We start from the raw sequence: 25301 nt of genomic DNA, 5'->3' as shown, positions 1-25301 counted from the left end.
TGCTTGTCACCCTGATACGATGGCTCTGATCTGACTATCTGCACTCTAAGTAGTTATACCACCTTTATCACTGAGGTGTCTGAGCAGAGATCTATGTTCATCATAAGCACATGCGTATCTGGTGTGTCACAAATAACATTGCATAAAATTCTGCTGGTATTGCTTTGGAAAGCAGGTAACCTGGCCCAGTCAGTGGTTGCCATTCAAAGTTAACTGGTTCAGCTGTTAGCAGTACCTAGGATCATGAGAGCCTGATCTGCCTCAAATAGGATTTTAAATCCCTTAGTGGAATTTGGGGCTTTTAGCTTTAGGTTAGTGGTCTGGACCTAGCCAACCAGAGTCTGTAAGTTGTTCAGTCTAGTTCCTAATGGACAACAGTCTACTTCACAAACAGTCTAGCATGGCCACAACCAGCTGCCTGCTGACCACTTCTTTAGGAGGCAGAGAGAGGCCACCCCGACAGAATTCTCCCCTAGCAGGGGACTGTTCAGGACAGGCTTGGGGAAGTTTGCCCTGTGGCTGGCCATGCTTTGCTTCCATTGTACGTAAATAGCGTCCATCTCCAGTGCTGTGGAGCTGGTTCCTAAATCCACAGCTGTCAGCTTTTAATGAAGGGAAGAACATGTCTTTGCTCTTGAGTCTTATAAGCACATAGAAAGCAGAAGAAACAAGGGCATTTGTATTTATTTTATTTATTTTTAATCACTTGTATAAAGTACCAACTCTATGGGATCTAGGAGATTGGTTAAAATAAATAAAGGTAACAATTGTCCCTAGTCCTCGCTGGCTGAGTTTGAGGCTGGAGTGGGGAGCTGCTGAAATCCCTTTGTTGGAGCAGCAGCTGCACTGGGAGGCCCTGCTAGAATATAGGATGACTTACAGCTAAGGACTCAAGGGAGGAGAGATGAGCCCTTTCCAGACACTAGCATCACCCCACAATGTCCAAGGGCCTTTTGTTATCGACACTCTTCTTGATGTGGGGGGCAACGTACATACTTCTTGTCAAGCGTTCCCTGCCCCAGAATTACTTGCAAGGTGGATTTAAGCTAGTGATGCCCCGGAACAAGATGAAGGTGCTTGGATGGCTCTAAGAGATGAGCTCCAATCCAGGCACAAACCTTCCATTCTTATTTCAGTAGCTTGGAGAAAAATAGGGAGGAAGCAAGTAAATTAACTTGGGCTTCTGCTCTATGGGGCTGCCAAAACCTCAAGCCCTGATTGGTCTGAGCTATAACCAATGGAAGGTGTGGCTGCTGAAAGCATCTACGGTGTTGAAAGAATGTCCTGATGGCCTCTGCAGGAGAGCAGTGCTGGTTCCTGTGGCTGGAGACATGCACCCAGCAGCAGGTGACTGCTGGAGAGACCGTGTGTGTTAGCTTGAGAAAGTGCTACCTGGAAGATCCATGACTCTCCTTCCTAGTAGTCTCTGCTAAATGGGGATGCCTGTGCCTCAGCATCCCGCGAATGGTGCTTGGCACACTCCCCCTGCTTGGGGCTGTGCTTCTCACAGTGCTTGCTGCAGTTGCCTCTCTTGGATGTGGTGGCAGTGGAGTGCGCAGGCGAGGCGGGTACCACTGGCCTCTCCTGGCTGTTGCAGCGATGAACCAGGATGGGCTCCTTGGGGCTGGCCTTGCTCTTCAGGAGGCGCTGAAGCAGCTGCTTGTCCGACCGCTCCTTCCTGAAGTCATCCTCAAAGATCTTAAGCTGCAGGGAAGACACAGGAAAAACAAAACTGAGCAGGGAGAGGCAGGTGAGCCCAGAGGTGGCTCTGGCCAGCTCTGTGCAACTTGAGGCACTAGCTGTTGTGCGGCTAAAACCATGAACCAGTTTTGAAGACTCTTTAAATTCAGTCCACACTGATTTGGGGAGGGAATAATTCCTATCTCCTATTTTCTGATCTGCTTTTCCCAAGTGGCCAGCACTTTCCAAAGATCAAAATAACAATTCCAGCTATTCAGCTACCTAGCACTTGGCATGGTGATTGGGTACTATATAAATACATAGGCCAGACCTGACCCCAGCTCATTCCCCTGTTGTTGTGTTAGCCCACAAAACTGGGTGACTGGGCACCCAAATCGCAGATGAAATTCAGTGTTGATAAATGCAAAGTAATGCACATTGAAAAACGTACTCCAGACTATACATGCAAAATGATGGGGTCTAAATTAGCTGTTGCCACGCAAGAAAGATCTTGGAGTCGTGGAGCGGATGTTTTCAGAGAACTATCCATGATATGCAGCAGAAGTCAAAAAAGCTAACAATGTTAGGAACCATTAGGAAAGGAATAGATAGTAAGATAGAAAATATCATAATTCCATTATGTAAATTCGTGGTACACCAATGCCTGGAATACTGTGTACAGTTCTGGTCGCCCCATCTCAAAAAAGATATATTAGAAATGGAAAAGGCACAGAGAAGGACAAGGCAACAAAAATGACTCCGACTATGGAACAGCTTCCACATGAGGAGAGATTAAAAAGCCTGGGACTTTTCAGTTTGGAAAAGAGACAACTAAGGGGGGAATGTGATTGAGGGCTATAAAATCAGGAATGGTGTGGAGAAGGGGAATAAGGAAGTGTTATTTACTCTGTCACATAACACAAGAACTAGGGGTCACCCAATGAAATTAATAGGCGGCAGGTTTAAAACAAACAAAAGGAAGTACTACTTCACACAACACACAGTCAGCCTGTGGAACTCATTGCCAGGGATGTTGTGAAGGCTGAAGCTATAACTGCATTAGAAAAAGAACTAAAGTTCATGGAGAATAGGTCCATCAATGGCTATTAGCCAAGATGATCAGGGACGCAACCCCATGCTCTGGGTGTCCCTAAACCTCTGACTACCAGATGCTGGGACTGGGCGGTAGGGAATGGGTCACTTGATAATTGCCCTGTTCTGTTTATTCCCTTTGAAGCATTTGGCATTGGCTGCTGTCGAAAGACAGGATACCTGGCTAGATGGACTACTGGTCTAACCCAGTATGGCTGTTCTTATGTTCTAGATATCTAGACCATCCGGGATTAGGAAATAGTCCCCTTGTAGCATCTGCATCCCTGACTAGTGAGAATCCTTCAGCTTCAAGAGTGTGTTTCGGGACAAGTGGGACAGGCAGCCTTGTGCCATTAAACTGCATGGAGCCTGGCAGTGCACTGCAGCGATGGACGGTTGGTACAGACTCTCTAAGCCCTGAAGATCGGGGAAAGTTGCAGATGGTAAGGAGAGACTGGCTGGAATGGGTTTCTTACATCGCTTTCAAAAAGCAACCCTCTTCATTTTTTAAGTAGCCCATGGCTGAAAGGACACTGGGACTGTGGCTGCTTCCTCCATTTGACTGCTCACAAGGAAAGGGATGTCTTTCTAACTGCCAGTTCAGCCTCCCGCTGGGATTGGAAAGTCAAGCAGCGTTCTCCTCTGCACCTGTTGTATTTACTGGGAATATTCAGCTCTAAACTGAGGGCAGAGCATGTCACTTTAGAGGGACCTTTGCTAACAAAGTTGGTGATCCATAAGCCAGACCCGACCCCAGCTCGTTCCCCAGTAGCTGTGTTGGCTCCACAGAGCCAGCAGTCAAGTTTTGTTATCAAAAGCAGCAGATCTAATCTCTCAGCATTTCTACAGCATCAATCACCATAATATCTCAGTGCTGGCTCTAAATACCCATCAGGAACAGATCTGTTGAGTGGTAAGGTGCTCTTCTATCTTCACCACACTATAAGAAAATGGGACCTGCTAACAGTTGTAACTTGCAGACCAAGAGACAATATGGAGAATCACATCTCATGCTTAGGGTGGGCCCTTCAGGGTTCAGAAAGGATTCCCCTGCACATACAGCTACATTAACTGGAGACAGAAAAACTTGCAAGGTATATCAGGAAGGGTCTTTCACATTTTCTCACACTTCAGGCACTGGTCAATGCCAGAGCCAGGAGGCTAAATCAGCAGGATCAGTGATCTGATTCAGTATGGCAAGCCCCATGTTCCTAAATCCATTCTGCCCTCATTGGGAAAGCCTCAAATACAGCCTAGTTGCTGGCTGTTGCTGTTCCTTCCCTGTAGCTGAGTTGCATTAACAGGCTGACCAGTGCACTTGGGGGGGGACTCACCTGCTCTCTCAGAAGTGCCATCTGCTGCCTCATCTCCTCCTCCTTCTTCCGTAGCTTCTCGTTCTCTGCTTTGATTCGCTCCCGGTCTTTGTGTTCTGTCCTGTAATCCGCCTCATATATTTCTGTCTGTGAAAGCAGGAAGAGATGCCTGTCAGCAGGGGCTTGGAAGCCCTGTCACGGCCGGGTAACCAGCCAGTACACTAGGGAGGGATGATCATTCTACAGCAGGGGTGAGCAAACTTTTTGGCCCGAGGGCCAGATGGGGGTTGTGAAACTGTATGGAGGGCCAGGTAGGGAAGGCTGTGCCTTCCCAAACAGCCTGGCCCGCTGCACCCTATCTGCCCCCTCCCTCTTCTCACCCCCTGACCCATCCAACCCCCCCTGCTCCTTGTCCCTTGACTTCCCCCTCCTGGGACCCCCCCCCACCCCTAACCACCCCTCAGGACCCTGCTCCCTGTCCCCTGAGTGCCCCGACCCCTATCCACACCCGTGCCCCCTGACAGCCCCTCCCCCCCCGGCACTCCCACGCCCATCCAACCACGCCCTGCTCCCTATCCCCTAACTGCCTCCCGGGACCCCCTGCTCCTTATCCAACCCTCCCCCCGCCTGCCCCTTTACCATGCTGCTCAGAGCAGCAGGGGCTCGCAGCCCCATCAGAGCCAGCCATGCTGCCCGCACTGCCCAGTAGGAGCAGTGGGCCAGGCAGCGGCGCTGCAGGGGAGGGGCTGGGGGCTAGCCTCCCCATCTGGGAGCTCAGGGGCCAGGCAGGACAGTCCAACGGGCAGGATGTGGCCCGCGGGCCATAGTTTGCCCACCTCTGTTCTACAGTCTTATGCCTATTGTCATGCAAAGGTCACTGCCACCTTTTGGGGACTGGTTATGCCAATGTCTTCCCCTTGCTACTCCAGTAATACTACCTAGTTCTTATATAGCCATCTTAAAGCACTTAGGGATCATTATCCCCAATTTACAGATGCGGAAAGTGAGGCAGAGAGACACAGTGACATGCCCAAGGTTACCCAGCAGCCCAGTGGCAGAACTGGGACTAAAACCCAGGTCTCGCGAGTCCTGGTCCAGTACGCTAGCAACTAAGCAACGCTGTTTGAACTCTAACAAATTGGTGCTGGAAGTATGCTTCCAGGGTCGCTCCAAGCTGGGAGGATGGGGGATTAAATTGATATAGAGGGGTGGTGTGAGCTGGTGAAGGAGCAAAGCACAGAGCCAATACTCAGTCCTTCCTGCGAAAGGTTGGAGAGGAGTACTGCCCCGCTCTTGGACGTTCGCCTGAGACTAGCTCCCTCTCCCACCTGCCTTACCAAACATTTCAGTGAGGTTCTCTTTTCTTCCCCCCGCAACAGTCCCTTTCCCCATGAGCACCCATCCTTCATGACTGATGCTGAATTACCTGCAGGGGTCGGCACCACCATGTTGCGTGACAGACACTTGACAAAATTATCGTACTTAGTGACGGATGTTTGGGGTGGGGGAGTTAGGTCATTCAGTCATTCAGTTTTTTGAAAAATTACCACAGACCTCAACATTTTTACCACAAACACGTTGCTGAGCCCTGGTTACCTGGCATTTCAAGGCCTCCAGCTGGTCCTTCAAGTCAGTCACCTCTTTCACAGGATCCGAGCTATTATTCACGTGGACCAAGTGCTTGCACTTCCTGGGCTTGTAGGTCTCACCCCCTTGCACTTTCTGACTGGCCTCTTCATGCTTTTTGGATGACTTCTCCTTCAAGCTCTTCCTGGGAAGCAGGAACTGAGCATCTACAAATTCCTCCCAGGGCACAGATGCCAATACCTCGGAGCCCTAAGGAAGGAAAGGCTTAAAGGTCAGTTGTTGGCATCATCCAGCGCATTGGTGACCAGCTTCTTAGAAATGCTAAATGATCACATGTACGTTAAGCCCTGGGTGTTTCATTCTCTTCCTGGTCACAATACATTAGGATAAGGGACAGCAGTTTGGTCTCTAGGTGACAATAGGGGGCGGGGCTGGGTGGGGCTGTGTTTGACACTGAATTTGTTGCTTATAGCAAAGTCATTCTTGGGGTAGCAGACCCTCGCAAGCCACCCTCCCATTGAGTCAGCCTACAGCCTTCAGGGAGCCAGCAAGACAGGCCAGTTCGGAGTGGCTGCATGTGGCATCGTGATATGGAAACAGCTGAGAAGCCCTAAATCAGGTCATGTCCATGGTAGGAGATGGAACCATGCATGAGTCAGAAAAGCATGAAGGTAAAGCTAAGGGCTCCTGGTCCCCAGCCTAACAAAGGGGTTCAGTGCTACCAGAGAAGCTTGCTCCTGAAGACCTGCATTTACTGTCAGTCTCTCCGGGGAGATTTGAATCTCCTCTGCATTTTTCGGTTTGTTTCAGATATAATTTTGGATCATGAGCCGTTCCAACAAGAGAGCAACTAAACTGTTCAAGACCACATCTCTCTGCTACCAGCAACTCCATCGAAGAGCCACCTGAAACAATGGGCTTAGCAAAATAAGACTATTGTATGATATAGGGAAACAGGTGGTCCAGTGGATAGGTGTGGCCTGGAAGCTGGGAGAAGTAGATTCTAGTCTCGGTTCTGCCACTGACCTGCTGTGTGACCATGGGCAAGTCACTTCCTCACTCTGCCTCAGTTTCCCCTCCTGTTCAGAATGTAAAATCTGTTGTGTATGGCCAGGGCTTAGCAGAACAGGGACACAACATGGGGCCTGTAGACATTACTCTAATACAAATAACAAAATAAGATGTCTGCACTGGCTTTCAAGCAGTGTTTGAAAGCTTCAGCATGGCTATAGCTGAAATAATCTAGTACAGTTTGGCTGGCCAGTGTGTATGGGGCCAAGCTATAGGGGAGCCTTGATCTAGCCTTGATTCCTAGCCAGGTTTGAGCCAGGTTTGTTGTTTTAACACAGTTGGATCCCCATCCATGCTCGCCAGCCAAATTCTGGAGCACATTTGGGTGCAATTGTACTTCAAAGCCAGGATAGATGGAACCGGAGTCCTTTGGAAAGTCAAGGGAAGAAAGAGAAATTATAGGTGCTGACTGGCTGGTGGGGTCACATGATGAGGCATATACATTGTCAATAATTCTCCCACTCTTGTTCTAGCCCCACCCAGAGAATGCTGGTGTCGACTGGGTGTGCTGATCTCCCTGTCCTCTAAACCCGCTCTGAGCACCAGGCCATCCCCAGCTGTTAGAGGACAGGGTTGTGGTGGGAGATGGACTCTTTGTGCTGCTGAGAATATTTCTTTGCTTCTTTCATTCTGATTTTTGTATCCTGAACCTCAGTAATTACAGCTGAGTCAAACTTGCTTAATGCATTTTTGTTAATAGAGTTGGCTACATGCTCTGGCAACTTGCACGGCCCTGGGACATTGTCAAAGCCATGGCTGTACATCAGCACTGACCTAGTGTCTTTCACTCCTAGCAGTATGACAAATGCCAAGCACAGGTGGCCTTTGAGTCTACAGCTAGGAGCTGGTCTAAAGATTGTGGGGTTCCTTGCCCTCCCTGAGTGAAAATGGAGGTGGTGGCTGTTTTCAGTGCAATAACAAAGCTGGACTCTCCCAACCCAATGAATCACTGTCAGTTGTGTTTGTAATACTGCAGCTTTGGTACAGTCCCCGTTCTTAGATTCCTTTATGGGAGGAGGAGGAGGGTTTACAATGAACTTACAGCCGAGGTCCTCTTCTCCCTGCCGTGGTGCTGTCTGCCTTCTAGCTGCCTCACGTACTCCTGTAAATGCTGGTTCTTCTTGAGCTCCTGGATGAGGGTTTGTTCGTAGTACTCCCTCTTGTTCTGCAATGGGGATGGACACAGTCAGAACAGCATCTAACAGTCAAAGGAAGCAGACAGGCCCTGGATGCTACTTGCAGCATCCTAAACTCACATGTCGTAGGAGAGGGGTTTCTGTTCTGACCTTTCTCCACCCAGCCTTATTGCACCACTTCCTGGAGATCTATGCAAAGAAGGGAGCTGCAGTGTGTCTTTTGCAAGCAGCAAACCTATGTCCTTTACCTCCCCAACTCCCTCACAGTCAGCTAAATCATTGGTGTCTTCAGTGTCACCACAGGGATAGTACACTGGATGAGGCTCTAGCAGTGGCCAGCTTGGTGACCTTAGGCAAGTTGCTCTGCTTCTCTGTGCCTCAGTTTCCCTAACAAGGAGATAATGATACTGACTTCCTTTGTAAAGTGCTAAATAAAAAGTGTCTTCAGTGGGCTCTGAATCAGGCTCGCTGGGCTTTGCTCTGTCCCCGTACAGTTCCTCTAGATGGTATGACTCCCTGATGAATTTGGTATTAGAGATGAGGAGAGTAGGTTTGGAAAATGAGTTCGGTATTATGTATCCCTTCCTCCTGCCACCAGTATTTCTAGGACTAGGCAAAGGCCCATCAGATTCACGTCTCTTGTCATCTAAGACAGATTTGAATCAGGGCTTTTCCCAGTGCAAGAGAAGTAACCTAGGGGCTCACCTACCGCTGTACCTCTGACTGCAGGGGAGGCTGGTGCCTCTGCCCCTGGTGCTTCTTTTTCTACACCACGCAGTCTCTCTGGATGAACACAGCATGGCAGTGCTCTGCCTTTGGGGGGAGAAGGGAAGAGCCCCTGAGGGAGGCAAGAGAATGTTGCTACACAACTGAAAAACTGACCTGCCAAATAAGACTCGAGGGGAGGAGATTGGCTGACCTGGAACTCTACACAGAACCACCGTCTCAGGATTTGCTGCCTTAGTCCCTCCCCTGTGCTGTCAGTGCTCTCAACACAAGCCTAGCCCTAGGCGCTCTGCTGCATGCCCAGAAAGTAGCAGGGGCTCCTTTGCTCACCTGTTCATGCTCAAGCTTCATGGAGAGCCTCTCCGTCTGCTGCTTGAGGATGACCACCTCCTCCTGCAGGGCCCGCATCTTCTGCTGCAGCCCCAGGGTAGTGGTATGGTAAATTTGGTCCCACTCCTGATTTAGCTTCATGAGCTGCAAGAGTGGGGCAGAAAAGCCGCTGGTGAGTTTAGTTGCCCTTCTTCTTTCCACACAGGGAGTGAGTGTTCTCTGCGCCGGACTAACCCCCAACAGGTTATGTGCGCATTCACTCATCACAGGTGAACATCACTCAGCCATTCTGGGCCGAATGAGAAATAGCTTCTCCTGATGGAGTTTCTAGGGAGATGATGGGGACAGAAGGGATTGGGGAAAGGACCTGCCCAGGACACTTGTCTTAACAACTCTGCTCTGGCTATGGGCTATTAAATTATTATAGATTCTAGCCCCAGGGCACTTCCTAGGCACGTAACAATGGAAGGTCCTGGCTCCAAGGGGCTTCTGTGGTAGCAGGACTGAGCCGGGGGTGTGTGTGTAAGTCTAGGGTCTTGTCTTCACTAGAACATCGGCTCCTGTTGGTACATGATGTTGGGGAGTCATGGTAGCAAACACAATGGTACCCAGTGTAGACTAGGGCGAGCTGTGCTCAGCATTAATTCTGGGGGTTGTGGTTAAGCTCGTGCAACTGTAACCTACACACCTCCTGGGTGTGGTGCTCTGTCCCCTCTAGTGGCTCTGAGACCACTTAGAGACTAATGAGTCTGCTACAGCCTTAGCTAAGAGCCATGTGGCTTTTAATTCATGCAGTAGAGGCTCATGCATTTAGCTCTAGAGGTCCCAGGTTGGATCCTGCCCGCCGACGATGACAGTGACCCAGCTGGCAGACAAGATCCAGCAGGATCACAGCCTGATTTGATACACAGGAGCTCACCCTCTGCTGGTGCTGCTGCCTTGGACTCTGTACCCTAAGTCCAGTATGCGGCTGCATAGTCAGCTGCATGGTCCCATGGGGAGGGAAGAGACTAAAGATGAAGACCTGGCTTCTATGGGTATGTAACTGCACTCACTACTGTGATATGCGTAGGGCAGGACTTGGAGAACAGAGCACAGTCGGACCCACACAGTGCTATTGGTAAGAGGGGCAGATCTGGAAGGGCTCTTAGTGCGTGAGGAGGACTGTACATCTGCATGCAGGACCTATTCTGCCCCCTACCCACCCCCCATCCCCACCCCCACCCCTGCTAGCCAAGGAGATAATGAGGGAGCTGTTCATTGGACTGGAAGGGACCTTTTGAGTCATTGAGTCTGGTCCTCGCTATCATGGGCAAACCCTGGAAGGACCAACAGTTTCCCTTTGGCTGGCCCTGATTGACGTAGCATAGCTCAGTACAGGGCGCTGGAGAGGAGGGTGTGAGGGCTGAGCAAGGGACAGATGGGGTGTGCGTGTGCACCAGCCACAGAGAGGCGGCTCAAGGCATGCCTGTAGCTTGCGTGAGGCGGTCTATGGCCCAGGGAGCTGAGACGGGGGCGCCTGTGCTTTGTTCACCTCCTTGTTGATGCGCCGCAGCTCCGTGTTCTTGTTGAGCAGCAGCAGCTTCTCCTCGTCAGCCGAGGTCACCGTCATGCTCTCCGAGATGTAGGTGACGATCTCCTCTGAGTCGTGCCGGTTGGAGATGACAGGCTCGCTGAGCACTTGGGGTGCGCCCTCCCTGCCAGCATCACCAAGAGAGGAGGAAAGTCAACGAGGGGAAAAGGAAGGAATGGGCACAACTCCCATTCTTCACCTAGGTGTCTGGCTCCAGGATAGGGGCCCCAGTATCAGCACCCACTCCTCTCTGGGGCCCTCACCCCAGGGTGCCCCTCCCCACCCATTCCCTGTGCAGGCACCCTGCCAGCACTGCCCTGATGCTCACATCAGCGTCCTCTCCAGGGAGTGACATGAGGGCCCCAGCTTACGCCCTGCTCTTCCCCCACCCTGGCTTCCCAGGAGCAGCACCCAAGAAACACAGCAGGGCTAGATCTGTGCACAGAAAGCTCTCCCTTCACCCGGGTGTCAACATAGGGGGCTGTGACCCAGCCTAGCTTAGCAGGCTCCTCAAAGCCTCCAGCTGGAGAGCAAGTTCTCTCTGATGCATTCCCTGTCCACTACAAGCACAGTCACATACTGAGGAGGGCTCAGAGGAGTAGAGTTACACTGATCTCACACAGAAATTGGGGAAGTTCTTGGTAAGTGGTATTTGCATACCCTAGATTTGCATAATCAGCTTCATTGAAAAGGGGTTTTGAAGGGGAATTCAGCTAGAGAGAAGTGTGTGTGAGACTGAGGCACTATGAGCCTAGGTTCGTTCCTACTGGCCTCATTCTTCAAACTGCTGAGCACTCATATCTCCCAGGGCCGCCCCTCGGCACCTCACCCAGGCAGGCCCTCGCACACAACAGTGGACAGTGTGTCACCAGAAACTGTCCCTTGGAAGGTTTGCGAGTGGAGTCGTGAGCAAGATCCAACAGATCACCTCTAATGAGTATGCCCTGCCCACTGTCATCCCGTACAGTAATTCTCAGTGTGTTAACGTCATGCTGGGTTTGCAGGTTATCTGATTAAACTATGACTATGTAGATCATTGTTGCTACCACTGTTATCTAATTGAAACAAATCTTGTACAAAATGTGGCATGTAAGATGTCTGTGGAAAGGCAATAGATTGCTGAATATGATTGTGGCATTTGTATGCATGTATCAGTTTTGTAGCTGAAGTTAGGAATATTAACTATGTACCTGTATTTTTAAGGCGTTTGCTTCTGGGTGTTTAGCCAACAAGGTGTTTAGCCAGCACATTATGAAGGAACTATTCAAGTAGAATGGCCCATTAAAGAACCTTAGAGACTAACCAATTTATTTGAGCATGAGCTTTCGTGAGCTACAGCTCATGCTCAAATAAATTGGTTAGTCTCTAAGGTGCCACAAGTACTCCTTTTCTTTTTGCGAATACAGACTAACACGGCTGTTACTCTGAAACCATTAAAGAACACTTAACTTACAATGGAAGATACTTATCTACTCTTAATGGACTTTCCTGCTATGACTAAGCCAAGTTATGCTTGGACATGTGACTTGCCTATGTGACTCCAAACTCCATCTTTTACCTGTAATTTTCCACAGTAAGAACAATAGGATTCCCTTCCCTTGAGAGAAGCTATAAAAGGTGCTGGAAACATTTCCATCAAACCTCTGGATTTATATTAATGGAAGCATTATAACCAAAGGACTGAGGACCTTCCAATGAGTTGGAAGCAACCAGAGACTTGTCAAGCCAGCAGTTTATTCCATCACGGCTAAAAGCTTGATCCAAGAACTTTGCATTTATTGTATGTATTTGATTCCTTTAACCAATTTTAACTCTCACCTTTCTTTCTTTCTTTTTATAAATAAACCTTTCAATTTTAGATACTAAAGGATTGGCAACGGCATCATTTTTGGGTAAGATCTGACTTATATATTGACCTGGGTGTGTGGCTGGTCCTTTGGGATCAGAAGAACTTTTTATCTGATTAAATTGGTTTTAAAGAACCACTCATCTATAAGTCTAGTGTTTTTGGTGGTGATACATGGACTGGATTACCGAAGGAAACTGCTTTTCTGACTTCTGGTTAGCAAGTGTGGTGAAACAGAAAGTTGCTGGTTTGGTATATCTCATGGAAGAATAACGACCAGTTTTGGAGAGTGTCTGCCCTATTTTTTCAGCAGTTTGTCCTGAATTTGTTGTGACCCACTGAGGCATGGTTACACGCAGCCTACCTGCCCCATGGCCCAGCACAGTGCTGTAGTGAAATGTCCTCTCACTGACTCCATGTGACTTTTGTAACCTAGACAGCACCACTGTGCCTTTGCTGTTATGCTATGGGGGCACTGTAAACAACCATAGCTAGGGTGCACCTGTTAAATTAAGTGACCCATGTTTATTTGTCAGGCTACATCTGGGGGTCAATGGGTCTTAGTGAGGTATTGTTCAGATCTCTATTAGCAGATCTATGGTGTTAAAAAATAAGCCCAGAAGGTCAGAAATCCAACACACACACACACACACAATTTCAAAGGCCCCTAAACAGTTTTACTTGTAGCCTTCCAAAAAAAACAACCCATCTGCTTATGAGTAAGTAAGTGGTTCTGACCAAGAGGTGTTGTCATGTCTAACAAAGGGATTTAAACCTCTCTGTCACTGAGCACAAACCTTAGCAAAGGATCCATGACCAATGCCTCCAGAATAGCTGTCTCCTTTCCCCACGTGCTTCCAAAAGCAGAACTAAGAGCGGATCTGTCTGCAATTTTACCTCTCAGTGGGGAGGGGAATGGTCACAAAGTCATGAATCAAAGCCAAATCCCTTCTCAATGCCAGCAGGGCAGCCCCATGGAGTCCTTACCATGAGCTAAGCTAGCTGGGGACCATCAGCAATGGGAGAAAACTGCCCGGTGGAAATCACAGTGTGACCTCTTTTTTCCACTTTATTGAGTTATTTGAGATCCCCTTGATGATTGAAACTGGAACTGCTTAGGACAGCAGCAGCAGCTGCCTCGTGGGACTCAAACAGCCCCTTGCAGTTCACTGGAAGGGGGAATTGGAGCAGAAGTACAAATATTAACATATATTTGCATTTTGTGGAAACACCGAGAGGTCTGAATTTCAGTAATGGGCCTGGGCTTGAGATCACGGCACTAAAACCAGTTCTGAGGGGGAAAGCGAGATGGGAATCAGAAGAATTTTATGGGCTTCTATCTCTTGGTCTGCCAGGTCTGGAAAGGATTGCTTTGTACCAGCAGGGAGCTGGAAATCCCAACAGCTTGCCAGGCAGATTCACCAATTTTTCCACCCCAGTCCTTCTGGTGTATGTATTGTGGGACCTTGCGACCTTCATTTGTCCCTTGGACTACTGGCCAAATATAGCAAGTGCTAGACCATATTTCAGTGTAATCCTTTTGGGATTCATTCAGGTGTTGATGGAAGAATCCCTTAAATTGCAACAGTACTAATATCCTACTAATATCCAGCACAGTGTGTCATCCCAATTTGCCCGTTGGGTCCCAAAGGGTACAAACTGATCTGATGAATGCCCAGACCTTGGGGCACTGCCAAGCTTGTGTGTCTTCCCAGGGAGAAAACTCAGCTCTTGCATTTCTAAGATGTGTTGTGCCTAGCAAAACTGTCCTAGCACCAAAGCAGTATTTCCACCATTGATGCCCATGCTACAGACAGGAATCTCTACTGTAGGCTTTTGCCTTCCAGAGGTAGGTGCATTGTGGGCTTGCCAAAGGCAATAGCCCATTGGTGCAGTGAGCCCATGACTCTACTAATGTTTCTGGGCTTGTTTCTCACATGTACGGATACAAATCCTCCCTCCTTTGCTTGCAGCCCAGTGAAACCTACATTGCTTCCTTGGCCTAGGCATCATGCCATGCATACAGACCAGGCGTGTTGCAAGTGGACAGCATCGTGACTCTTTCCCTTCATGCCCCTGGGACGGGGATGTCTTGAAATGTCTGTGTTCCATTCCCAACTACCCTTCAAACCAGCCCAGTCTTACCCAGGTATCCTCACTGGAATAAATCAGGAGCATGGATGAAGTCTCTCCCCCTCCAGGTGCCAGATGCACTTGTGTATTGGATGCCAGATCCGTCCACGTAACCAAGCTCCGGGGCATGAAACCCACCTTACCCATCACTGAGTTTCTGCATGTGCTACGAGGCCACTTGGCTGGACAGGATGGGCTATGTGTGTGTTGCACCTAAACACAGATGTGCAGGCTCAACTCCAGGATCTTTACCACCTTGTTTATGTTGAATCTCAGGTCCAAAATCTCACTACCCAATTCTTCATTGGATCGACCATGGGGATGCTTTGCCAGATCTCTCTCAAGCATTTCTGGTACTGTCTTTTCCATCGAGGAGGTGCTCAGTGCAAGCAGCATTTGTCTCATACACTTGGCAACTCTTAGAAATGAGCCAGGCCTTTCACTGCTTTCCAGGATGGTCCTTACGACCACACACCAGCCAGTCATTAGAGCCTGGGCCAGATCTACCAGAAGACTGGGAAGCTGGGTTTTGGAACTGGAGCTGATCATAACTGTGATCCTGCAGGTGTGCTGAGGGGTAGCACTGAAGCAGGTTCCCCCCCACACACACACCCTGTTCTCAAAATCAGCAGGCCCTCTGCAAGCAGGTACTCGGATACCTCTCGGACTCCCCCACATGCCCTGTGCCTCCAGCCACCCCCTAAAACTCAGAGATTCCATTGGGGCGGCACAGCTTCCTCTGCCTAAGAATCTGTTTCTGAGGCAGCAGCTTCACCAGGCCAGTCTGATGGCGGAAGGAAGTGGTGATGCTGATACAGGATGCACGGGCCACGGTGACAGGAAACTCTGACACGAGACAGGACTTGAAAAACCCACCCTGCTCCCAGTTACTTGAGCAACGATGGGGTTCCCCCTGCTGGGTGGAAAGCCCCCCTACCCATCACACTTCCAGTAAGGCGCACTCACGACAAATCTTGCCAACGAGCCCAGTAAATGGGCTGGAAAAGTCCACTGGGGTGGAAAGGTTCCTGTGTAAGGGGCCAACCTTAGCCAATGCAGCCTTTACCCTCTGGCTTCTAAGGTAACTTAGTGCTGGAGGAAGAGATCCTTTTATCTCCATGGGGACTGCAGACCTCTCCTTATCTGCACAGCAACCTTCTCCCATGCTGCCCTGCCATGACGCCTGCGCCCTGGGATGCTGTCACCTGGTGTGACAATACTGAAATAACAGTGCTGTTAAGAAAAAGCAGCCTGTTTGCTGTTAACAGCATGGGACTGCAAACACAGGGCAGCCCCTGGGCTTGGATCACTTGCCAGATTATCCCTTGGTGTCACCAACTTTGGCCAGTCCGTGGCCTGCGTGGAGTCCTGCATGGGGAGAGTCCTTGGCATTAATGATCGGAGGAGATCTTCCAGCAGGGGATCTCAAAGCATTTTACAGAGGAGGCGTGGTATCGTGACTTCAGTGGGAAACAGAAAGGCACAGAGAGTGGCAGGGCCTGACCTCATGCAGGGAGCTGCGGATAGAAGCCGTGATGCCCAGCCCTCTGCCCTGCCCACAGTAGCATCAGCAGAGTCGGTTCTCCTGCAGGGATGGAGACATTCCAGGAGGCAGAAGAACAGAGCTGTGTTTTGGTTTATTTTGGAGCTGGTGGGCGCTGTCTGTTTTCTCACTCCACTCACTGATGTGAGGAGCCTGTCATCAGCTGGTACGTTCTCATACTCAGGCTTTCAAACCATGGCAATAGGAGAGCATGGGAGTCTGGGTTCCCAGCAGGTATAGCAGGCAGAGTCCAGGCAGTTGGGCACTGATATCCTGTGCTGGTTTTCCAAGTCCTTATTCCCAGTGGCTGAACCCCGTCCTTCCTTTGTCACTTACGCAGCGTGAGCTGCCGTGCCAGCATGGCTGGCTGGAGGGAGGCAGCTCAAGGGAAGAAGCAGAAAATGGGGGGGGGGGGGTGCGAGGGGAATACAGCAAGAAAGGCCAGCAGGGGTACTCCAGAGACAGGGGAAGGGGGCCAGTAATACAAGAAAAGACACTTTGTTTTCGGAAACATGGAATGTGAAATCCAGGCCCCATTTCCACCTTTTTACCAAAACTCAAAGGCTCGGCGCTGGTTCTCATGTCGTCCAAACCAGCTCTCCCACCCCTACTAATAGCCTCTCTACTTGAGTCCATGGGGGGAGTATCACGGTAACAGTGTAAGTGACAATACTTTGACTGGGTATCTGACTGTGTTGTGCTACAACAACCTGTTGTGCAAGGGAGCTCCAAAGTGCATCTATATTGATCTCCAGCACCCAGGGCATCGTGAAGCCAGTATGTACATAAGTTAGAGCTCGATCTTCATTGTATGACTTGTTCTCACGCAGCCTGCTGCCAGTTCCCTGTCAGTGGAATAATCAGTGGCATACCTGGTGGGAGGAGGTGTGTTACTAACAGGGAACTGGCTATATATATATGTAGCTTGGTGATCCTACTATCAAACCTGATTGACCAGGGGAATTTCACTCTCTCACTAGCTCTGCATTGTTCCTGGCTGTCTCACTCCAGATACAATGAGGTTGAGTGCTTGCCTAAAAAAATCTATTTAAAATTTGAGCCAGTTAAATGTGTGCAAACCCCCAATACAGACACACAAACTGGTTTAACCCTTGCTTATATCGATTTTAACTTAAATAGGTAATTTACTGGTGCAGGAGTGAAACTGATTTATGCACCTACATTAGGGGGCTGCCCTAGTTTGTCTAGATCGAATTTTAAATCCTACATATCTCACTGTCCTAGTACAGACAAGGCCACCCAGTTTGTTTCCACTCAAGGCTGACTGTTGTCACTCCTGGCATGTGTGTTCTGGGCCTGTTAGTTCACATGTTTAGAGGGCTGGCAGATTTAGCCCATCTCTAGCCGGGAGCTGTCATGAGACTGCTGTGTATAAGGATATGTAACCATGTGTAGCTATCTCCCTTCCCTAGGAGTTGCACATGAGCATTTAAGGTGGGTATGATGGGATAATATGATTTTGGCAATTAATTGATCTTTAAATATTCATGGTAAATAGGCCCAATGGCCTGTGATGGGATGTTAGATGGGGTGGGAACTGAGTTACTACAGAAAATTCTTTCCTGGGTATCTGGCTGGTGAATCTTGCCCATATGCTCAGGGTTCAGCTGATCGCCACATATGGGGTCGGGAAGGAATTTTCCTCCAGGGCAGATTGGAAGAGGCCCTGGAGGTTTTTCGCCTTCCTCTGTAGCATGGAGCACAGGTCACTTGCTGGAGGATTCTCTGCTCCTTGAAGTCTTTAAACCATGATTTGAGGACTTCAGTAGCTCAGACATAGGTGAGAGGTTTATCGCAGGAGAGGGTAGGTGAGATTCTGTGGCCTGCATTGTGCAGGAGGTCAGACTAGTTGATCATAATGGTCCCTTCTGACCTTAATATCTATGAATCTAGGGCTAGGGCGAGCTAGGTGCTGGCTCTGAACTGAGGGGCAGATAGAGGCCTAGGCAGTTAGTGACTTTCAATGGGAGTTAGGTGCCACACCTGTTATCTGCACCTTGAGGCCCCTAAATCGCTTTGGAAATCTGTCTCTTAGGCCCCATCAACACTACTGTAAGCAACCACACTTTAAAAGGATTTAAACTCCAATGTGGTCAAGTGGGGTTGTAAATGGAGATGGGCCTGAACCAAAACCCACACCCAAATATGCCCAAACATAGGGGTATAATGGAATCTGGGTGCAGCTTTGGCCCATCTCCCACTCTAATGACAATTTGGCTAGTGTATTACAGACAGAGAGGCACCATCTGTAGGCTTGGGATGAGATAACCAGAGGAAATGAGGGGTAGGTACAGTTTAGCAGTATCCATGCTGTCTGACCCGATTGTATGTCCCCTTCTAGTGACTGGCTTAATAGAGGATAGTGGCCTACTCCTGTTACTAACAGTGGAGTTATTCCTTTAGCGCAAGTGTTAGAAGCTTGTGCTTTTGGCAATGAAGATCCCTGCGGATGATCCATAGTGGTGGAGCATAGTTGCAGCCGATGAAGTGAGCTGTAGCTCACGAAAGCTTATGCTCAAATAAATGTTAGTCTCTAAGATGCCACAAGTCCTCCATTTCTTTTTGCGAATACAGACTAACACGGATGCTACTCTGAAACCTGTCATAGTGGTGGGGTTCTTATATGTATGAGACACACAAGGCTTCAACCTGAGGGAGGGTTTAGGATTCTTGAATGATACTCACATAGGGTTAGCCCTTCACACACTAGACCGCGAACCTGTGATCAAGTCCCATTGAGCCACAACTGTATTTAAATTGGACTTCAACTCAGGCTTGTAGTTTGAGACACCTTGGGCTTAATGTTCAACAGTGCAGAGCATCTTCAGCCCCCACTGACATTAGGTAGAGTTATGTGTGCTCAGCACTTCTTTGGATCAGGCCACACTGTCCCATGTTGAGCACCCAAAATCATGGGCTCCATTTTTTAAAATTTGGACTTAATTCTGTCTGCCCTGTAAAAGCAGCCTGGGTCTCTGCTTGGAAATAGCACACAGCATTTGCCCCATCAGTTCCTTAAATATCAGCTACTACTAGCATGATGTAATGGGACCAGTCCTGCACACCCTGATTCTTGTGAGTAATTCTCACTCACACAAATAGACCCACTAAAATAATGCCAACTCATATGTATGAGAGTTTGCAGGATATGTCTGTCTGTCTGTCGGTCTGTCTCTCTCTCTCTCTCTCTGTGTAAGTGAAACAGGATGCTAATCAGAATGATGTGATTTTATCATCTGGCATCTTGTGATCTACTAGGATCAGAGTCACCTTGGTGCTTTGAAAATGTGCAGTAAAGCACGGTGTCAGTGCTGAGCAGTGTTAATACTACCCATGATTTCAGGAACAGTCAAGTCCTTCAAGTATCAGCCCTGGAACCTGTGATCGGAAAGAACTAAATAATTGCTGGTTGCAGGTAAGATTTCACCTGTGCAAATGAATCTCTGTTGTTGTTCATGAACAAATAGCCTTGGAGACCAGAGCTGGGAAATCCCCCTTGACAGGTGCCAGCGCTTTAATTGCAATGATGTCACGGTGTCTATTTGTAACTCTTCATATTCTCAGAGGTGCTCCAGCTAGCTAGCTCCTCCCAGAATACCCTGCATAGGAGTAGCATGAACTACATCTCTAACTGGATTAGCATCACTGTGGGTTATTTGCCCAGGCATAAACCAGTCCAATCTGAGAACTAGGACCCACGTGAGGGCCTTTGATTTTTGGATTGGGCTGTGAGGTTCAGTCCCTGCTATGGGCAGGAGGCTTAGACAATGACTCCCATGTCCACAGGGTTCAGCAAAAAGCTAGAAGGTAAGAAATGTCAATGCGTATTAAACAGATCGGTGAGTGCATGTCCAGTGAGCCCTAGGATTATGCACTGTCACAGGAGAGGCCTAGATGTAGGTTGTTTTGGGGGGGGAGAAGGTGGGGTCTCACCACAATTAGCACTGACCCTCTCACACACACACCACATACATGCCTTATAAATAGTCCCAGCAAGGAGAACAAAGATCGAACTGTCTATGAAGACAGAATTCCCCTGTCATTCTCAAAGGGTCTGTCCACATCAGGATAAAAGGTGTTTTTAAAATGAGTAGGCTGTTGGCAATAGGGAAAGAACCTAGCACCTCTGGATGTACAGGCATGAGCCTCTACTTGCCTGAGCTAAAAGGCCTTGCTGGGCAAGTCAGGGTGCAGCAGGAGATCACCCTCTATGTGACACAGCCACCACTAGGGGTGACACACACAGTGCCACCTTGAGTGGGAGTGGTTTACACTAATACTAGCTCTTGTGTTCAAATCCCAGTGTAGACTGGGGACGTAGCAGTTTAGCAGGGTCACAATCTGGGTGTCCCCTAAATCCCTTTGCCTCGCCTGGGCACCAACTACCCACTAGGATTTTATGATGTGTTAGCTGTCAGGTTTGACAAACACACCTAGCGTGGAGAGGCCTAATGGTGCCGTTAGGGCAGGAATGATGCACACTAGTGGGGAATCTTAGACACGGTCTGCCTTTGTTGCCTCTGTTCTTGGGATCAATAGGACATCAGTCTCCAGGTCTGTCCAATCGTGCAGCACCTTTTACAAGCATTGCAGTCATCTCTTCCAGGCAAGGGGCCATTTTTTGTTATGTGTTTGTACAGCACCCAGTACAATGGGGCAGGGGCCTTCAGCCATGGCTGCGGCACAAGCAGTAACAATAAATACAAATAGGGCATGCGTTAGGCAGCCCTGTCACACATTCCTGCATCTCAGCTGACACCTCTCACATTCTTCTGGGAGTATTTTTCTGCAGTTGCATCTTTTGGCCATTATAGGCTGCTGTAGCACCCACCGAGCAGTCCGCCCATCCCTCCTCCTTCACTGGTAGCTTTGCTGCCCCCCAGACCTCTCTAGCCCCCACAACCCCAGTAGCAACCCATCCAGCTCCTCACTCGGATTCCCACTCCCCTACAACCTCAAGCCCCTACCCCAGCCACTGCTCAGGGCAGGGTGTGTTGACCATAAAAGCTTACGCATATTCAAATTCTTTTCAACTACACACGTGGCACGATCTTGTTAAACCATTTGCATGAAATGTCATAGGTGGAGCAGAACAACACTTGGCAGGCAGGCTGGCTGGAGACTGAGCACCTTGGAACTGGGAATGTGTCACCATGCTGGTCTGAGACAAGAACCAGCCTTCCTTCCCAACCCAAGCTGCTTTCCAATTCCCAGGGCCTCCTTGAAACTGTAGAGTGGTGAGGAGCCAGCCACTCCATTTCCTCTCACCTTCAGTAACAGCTCCCACTGGCATCCCAGACTGGAGAGGTTGTGGGAGAAATCCTGGCAGTGGAATCAATGGGAAACTTCCCATTGAAGTCAATGGAGCCAGGATTTCACCCCATATTTTCTTTTTCATTCTCCCATGACCTCAGCCTCTTCTAAATTTCTTCTTAATGTCTGCCTTTGCTGATCCCTACAAATCATGCCCAGCTGGCACTGCTTAGGCTAGTGGTCACTTGTGATTACTGAGACCTCCCTGACTATTAGCTTATACATACTCACCTGTCTCTAGTGGAATCTTATTCTCCCAACCTGCCCTCCATGACTGCCCATTTACCTGTTACCTTCTGTCTAAATCCCAGATTGTGAGCTGCCTGGGGCAGAGGCTGCTTTTGTGTTATTTGTCTGTCCGGTGCAATTGTATTGTGATAGCGCCAAGGAATCCCAAACATGGCCCAGGACCCCATCGTGTCAGGTGCTGTACACACACACAGTTCTATTGAGGCCCTTGTCCTGCTTTCATCACCGCAGTATCTGACCTTCCAGCAGGGCTGGCTCTAGGCACCAACAAAACAAGCAGGTGCTTGGGGCGGCACATTTCTAGGGGTGGCATTCCGGCACCTGCCGTGCTGCCCCTAGAAATGTGCCCCCAGCTCGCCTCCGCCTGCTCCCCTGAGCGCGCTGCCGCCGCTCGGCTTCTCCCTCCTCCCTCCCAGGCTTGCCACGTGCGAAACAGCTGTTTTGCGCGGCAAGCCTGGGAAGGAGGGGGGAGAAGCCAAGTGGCAGTGCGCTTGGGGGAGGCGGCGGTGGTGGAGCGGAGGTGAGCTGGGGTGGGGAGTGGTTTCTCTACCCCCCATTACTTCCTGCGCTCTCCCCCCCATGCTCACCTCCGCTCCGCCTGCTCCCCTGAACGCGCTGCTGCTCCCTCACCTGAGAGGGAGGGGGGAGAAGCGGAGAGGCGTGTTCAGGGGAGCAGGCGGAGCGGAGGTGAGCTAGAGCAGGAGGGTGTGGGGGGGAGCCGCAGGAAGCAATGGGGGTGGGAAATGTGGCACGCCCGGGGGAGGAGGCGGGGCCGGGGATTTAGGGAAGGGGTTGGGAAGGGGCGGAGCCATGGGAGGCACGAAAAAAAGCGGGGCGACCAAAAATTTTTTTGCTTGGGGTGGCAAAAATCCTAGAGCCGGCCTTGCCTTCCAGTCATGCATTAAGCATGTGGTTCATTCTCTCTCTCATCCTCTCCCCAGGGGGAGAACTGTGGGCGCAGTGGAATGGTTGGTTTTGGGAGGGTTTGATTTGGGTTTTATTTTTTTAAATGCTGATGCTGCTCTGTGGGTGTCAGAGAGGGCAGGCAGGAGTAGTCCAAGTCCTGACTCCGCCTGGCACTTGGAGTGGAAGGTAGCTTGTGATGGCCCTTAGTTAGACCAGCCTCTGAGAAAAGCCAGTCTCCTGCATAGACAAGATGGTCCCTGCCCACTGGGGTCCTGATCCCTGCCTGGGAGCCTTAAGTGCTATTGCAATCGAAATAATGATAATGTAAATCTCTGGTGATTGTGTGGTATCTTGTGTATTAAAGAAAACAGGGCAATGTGTGAATACGGGGCCTGCCAGAGTCTATGAGAACAATGGGCCACCTAAACAATGCTTGGAGGTGACCACACTCACCAATCATTGGCTCTGTATACTTCACAGAGGGCTTATGCAAATTACTTGCTCATTGATATGCAGAATGTACAGGCTCCATCTGCCCAGAGGCGTGTAGCTGGTCAATTTTGTTTGAGTTTCAGGTCAGTAACAAACATTGCACGTGGCAGAAAGCTGCTATTTACTACCTTCAAATATCTGAACAAAAGCATGTGTGTGTGAGAGAGAGAGAAAGAGTAAAATTTTATGGGCCAAATCCTTAGCTGCTGTAAATTGACACAGTTCCATTGGAGTAATTGAAATGACACCGATATATAGCAAATTAGGAACTGGCTCTATCAATCTATCTAGTGGTGCCTGTTGTAAAGTAAACTAAAAGGTGAATCTTGGTATATCTAGTGCAGTATAATGGCCATCCCAGGTTATTCCAATGCATTGTGATGCGCTGCTTGTTATGGGGCCAGATTCTCAAGCTGTCAGTTCCCATTCTGGCTCCTAAATAAGGATCAGTTCAGAGCCAGCAACTCCCAGTGTGACTCTAAGGCCAGATTTTCAGACTGAGATTTTCAGCACTCAATGTCCACCCAACATGCTGAGCTCTTGAAAAATCTGGCCCTAACTGTGGCCCTAAAATTCCAGCTATAGTGGTTTTGACCTAGATTCTCAAAGGTATTTAGGTGCCTCATTCCCATGTAAATCACTGGGCACCTAAATTCCTTTGGGGATCTGGGTCATTGTGCTCAGAGTGAAGCTGTTCATCAAAAAGAATTTACTTCCCTGAAATTGTATCCCAATTTCCAGCAAGCTCCTGTCCATGCTGCATTTGAAGCTATGCTAGGTAGAAGAGTGTTTGATGCGTAGTTATGAGCAGGAAAATGACTATATAGAAAAGTTTCCCTCTGATCCCACAGCACTGTCCCTTGTGTGTACTGAGAATCAGATGAGTACAGTAATAAATACCTAGATAGATGCCTTTCCTGCAACTGACAGCCTCTGCTCCTGTCAGCTCAGCCAAGCCACCACAGTGATGGGAAGCTGAGGTAGGTTCTAGTCTGGCTCATCTGTCGCTATTGTTATTAATAACTAAGTTTCACTCCAAAAATCCTTATTACGGGTTATGATGATGCACAATTTAGAAAGAGCCCAGGGTGATTCCCAGGTTTGTAAGACTGTCAAACAGAAAGTCATCTCTTGACTGGGAGACCAAGCCTATTGAGACAAACAGGGAAGCATGCAGATCCACTGGTTCAGTCACTGGTTCAGAGTTGGGCTGCCCTTTAAAAATGGTTGCTGGAAACAGGGACCTAGCACAGTCTTCCTGATAGATTCATAGGACTGGTTTTCCTTCACACTGCTGGTCTCCAGCCTACCCCAGCAACGTGGGTTTACATTGTGATTCTTGGAGAGGTGTGTGTGTTGGGGGCACAGGAACCACTGGGGTTCAGCAGTGAGCCGGGAAGCTGCCAAGCCATCCAGAATTGGATTCGGGCTCCCACAGAACAGAACTCCCAGTCCACACCTGTTTCATAGCAGCACTGATGTCACAGCTTCGGCCACAACCACCAACCGGTGCCTGTTGGCCTGGTTACATGCCAGTGTGTATCTATGTACACACACACACACACCCTTCTGCTCTTTATATACGACCTGGCAGCCTAACTCCTATGTCTCCCCTTCACACACAGCCACCAGCTTCAGCCCTTCTCTCAAACTTCCTGCTGCTCTCAAGGCACCACGAAGCACTCCTTTAAACAGCCCCCTGGAGGGCTCTCTGGCCCCCCGCGCAGAAGAACAGGGCAGGGCGTTAAGAGGTGGTAAAGGCAGCTCCTGGGGCTTGTTTCACTTCCCAGCTCCCTTGCCCGCTCCCAGCTCCAGCACCTGGAGTGGAGGGGTCACAGCTGATGCCTCTCGCTCCCTGCCAGCTAAAGCTCTGATGGGACCTAAGACCCCCCGCCCCGCTCGCCACACGCCCCCTCCCAATAGCCCCCGGCCCCGCCGGAGCTTTACCTACCTGTTGAGAGCCAGATCATCCTGGGGTCTGCCCAGCCGGGGGCCCTGCTCTAGGCAGAAATCCAGCGTGGGGGCCCCTCTCTGCAGCTCAGGCAGGAGCTCTGCTTTATCGTGCGGCAGGGCGAGGAGGGGGCCCGTCTCCATGCTCGGGGCTGGGGCTGGGGCTGGGCTGTCCGGCACGCTGGAGGGGCGAAGCCGAGTGCCGGGTAAGGAGCCGCCGCCGCGGGGCACGCCCCTGATGTCACGCCCCTAGCGCCCCGCTCTCTCCGTGTCGGTGGTGTCACACATGGGTCCCGCTGTGGATCGCAACCAGGAAGCGGCGCTGCTCGTCATAGTCAGC

At 49.7% G+C, this 25301-nt stretch overlaps 1 protein-coding gene across 2 annotated transcripts; it reads right to left on the bottom strand.

Annotated features, from left to right (window-relative positions):
* Nucleotides 1-775: 775 nt before the first annotated feature.
* On the bottom strand, nt 776-25122 carry LOC141993532 (uncharacterized). Of its 2 annotated transcripts, none has more exons than XM_074963077.1 (7): nt 24963-25122; nt 10470-10632; nt 8936-9079; nt 7786-7908; nt 5682-5921; nt 4107-4232; nt 776-1704 (listed from the first exon to the last, which is right to left on the bottom strand). In XM_074963077.1, the coding sequence occupies exons 1-7, from the start codon at nt 25103-25105 to the stop codon at nt 1417-1419; spliced, it is 1227 nt and encodes a 408-aa protein (XP_074819178.1). In that variant the 5' UTR covers nt 25106-25122; the 3' UTR covers nt 776-1416. The 2 variants fall into 2 exon arrangements, with proteins under 2 accessions (XP_074819178.1, XP_074819180.1); XM_074963079.1 differs by having other exon boundaries at nt 24959-25100.
* Nucleotides 25123-25301: the final 179 nt, after the last annotated feature.

Source organism: Natator depressus, chromosome 9 (assembly GCF_965152275.1).
Source record: "Natator depressus isolate rNatDep1 chromosome 9, rNatDep2.hap1, whole genome shotgun sequence".
NCBI lineage: Eukaryota > Metazoa > Chordata > Testudines > Cheloniidae > Natator > Natator depressus.
The sequence above is the reverse complement of the archived record's forward strand: the minus strand, read 5'-3'. Positions and strand labels throughout refer to the sequence as shown.

Bases quoted from the DNA above. Each gene is read 5' to 3' on its own strand.
- LOC141993532 (XM_074963077.1), bottom strand. From the start codon at position 25,105: ATGGAGACGGGCCCCCTCCTCGCCCTGCCGCACGATAAAGCAGAGCTC. The intron at 10,633-24,962 runs GTAGGTAAAGCT...TGATGCTGGCAG, and splicing joins GATGATCTGGCTCTCAACAG to GGAGGGCGCACCCCAAGTGC. The intron at 7,909-8,935 runs GTGAGCAAAGGA...TCCCCATTGCAG, and splicing joins TGAAGCTTGAGCATGAACAG to AACAAGAGGGAGTACTACGA.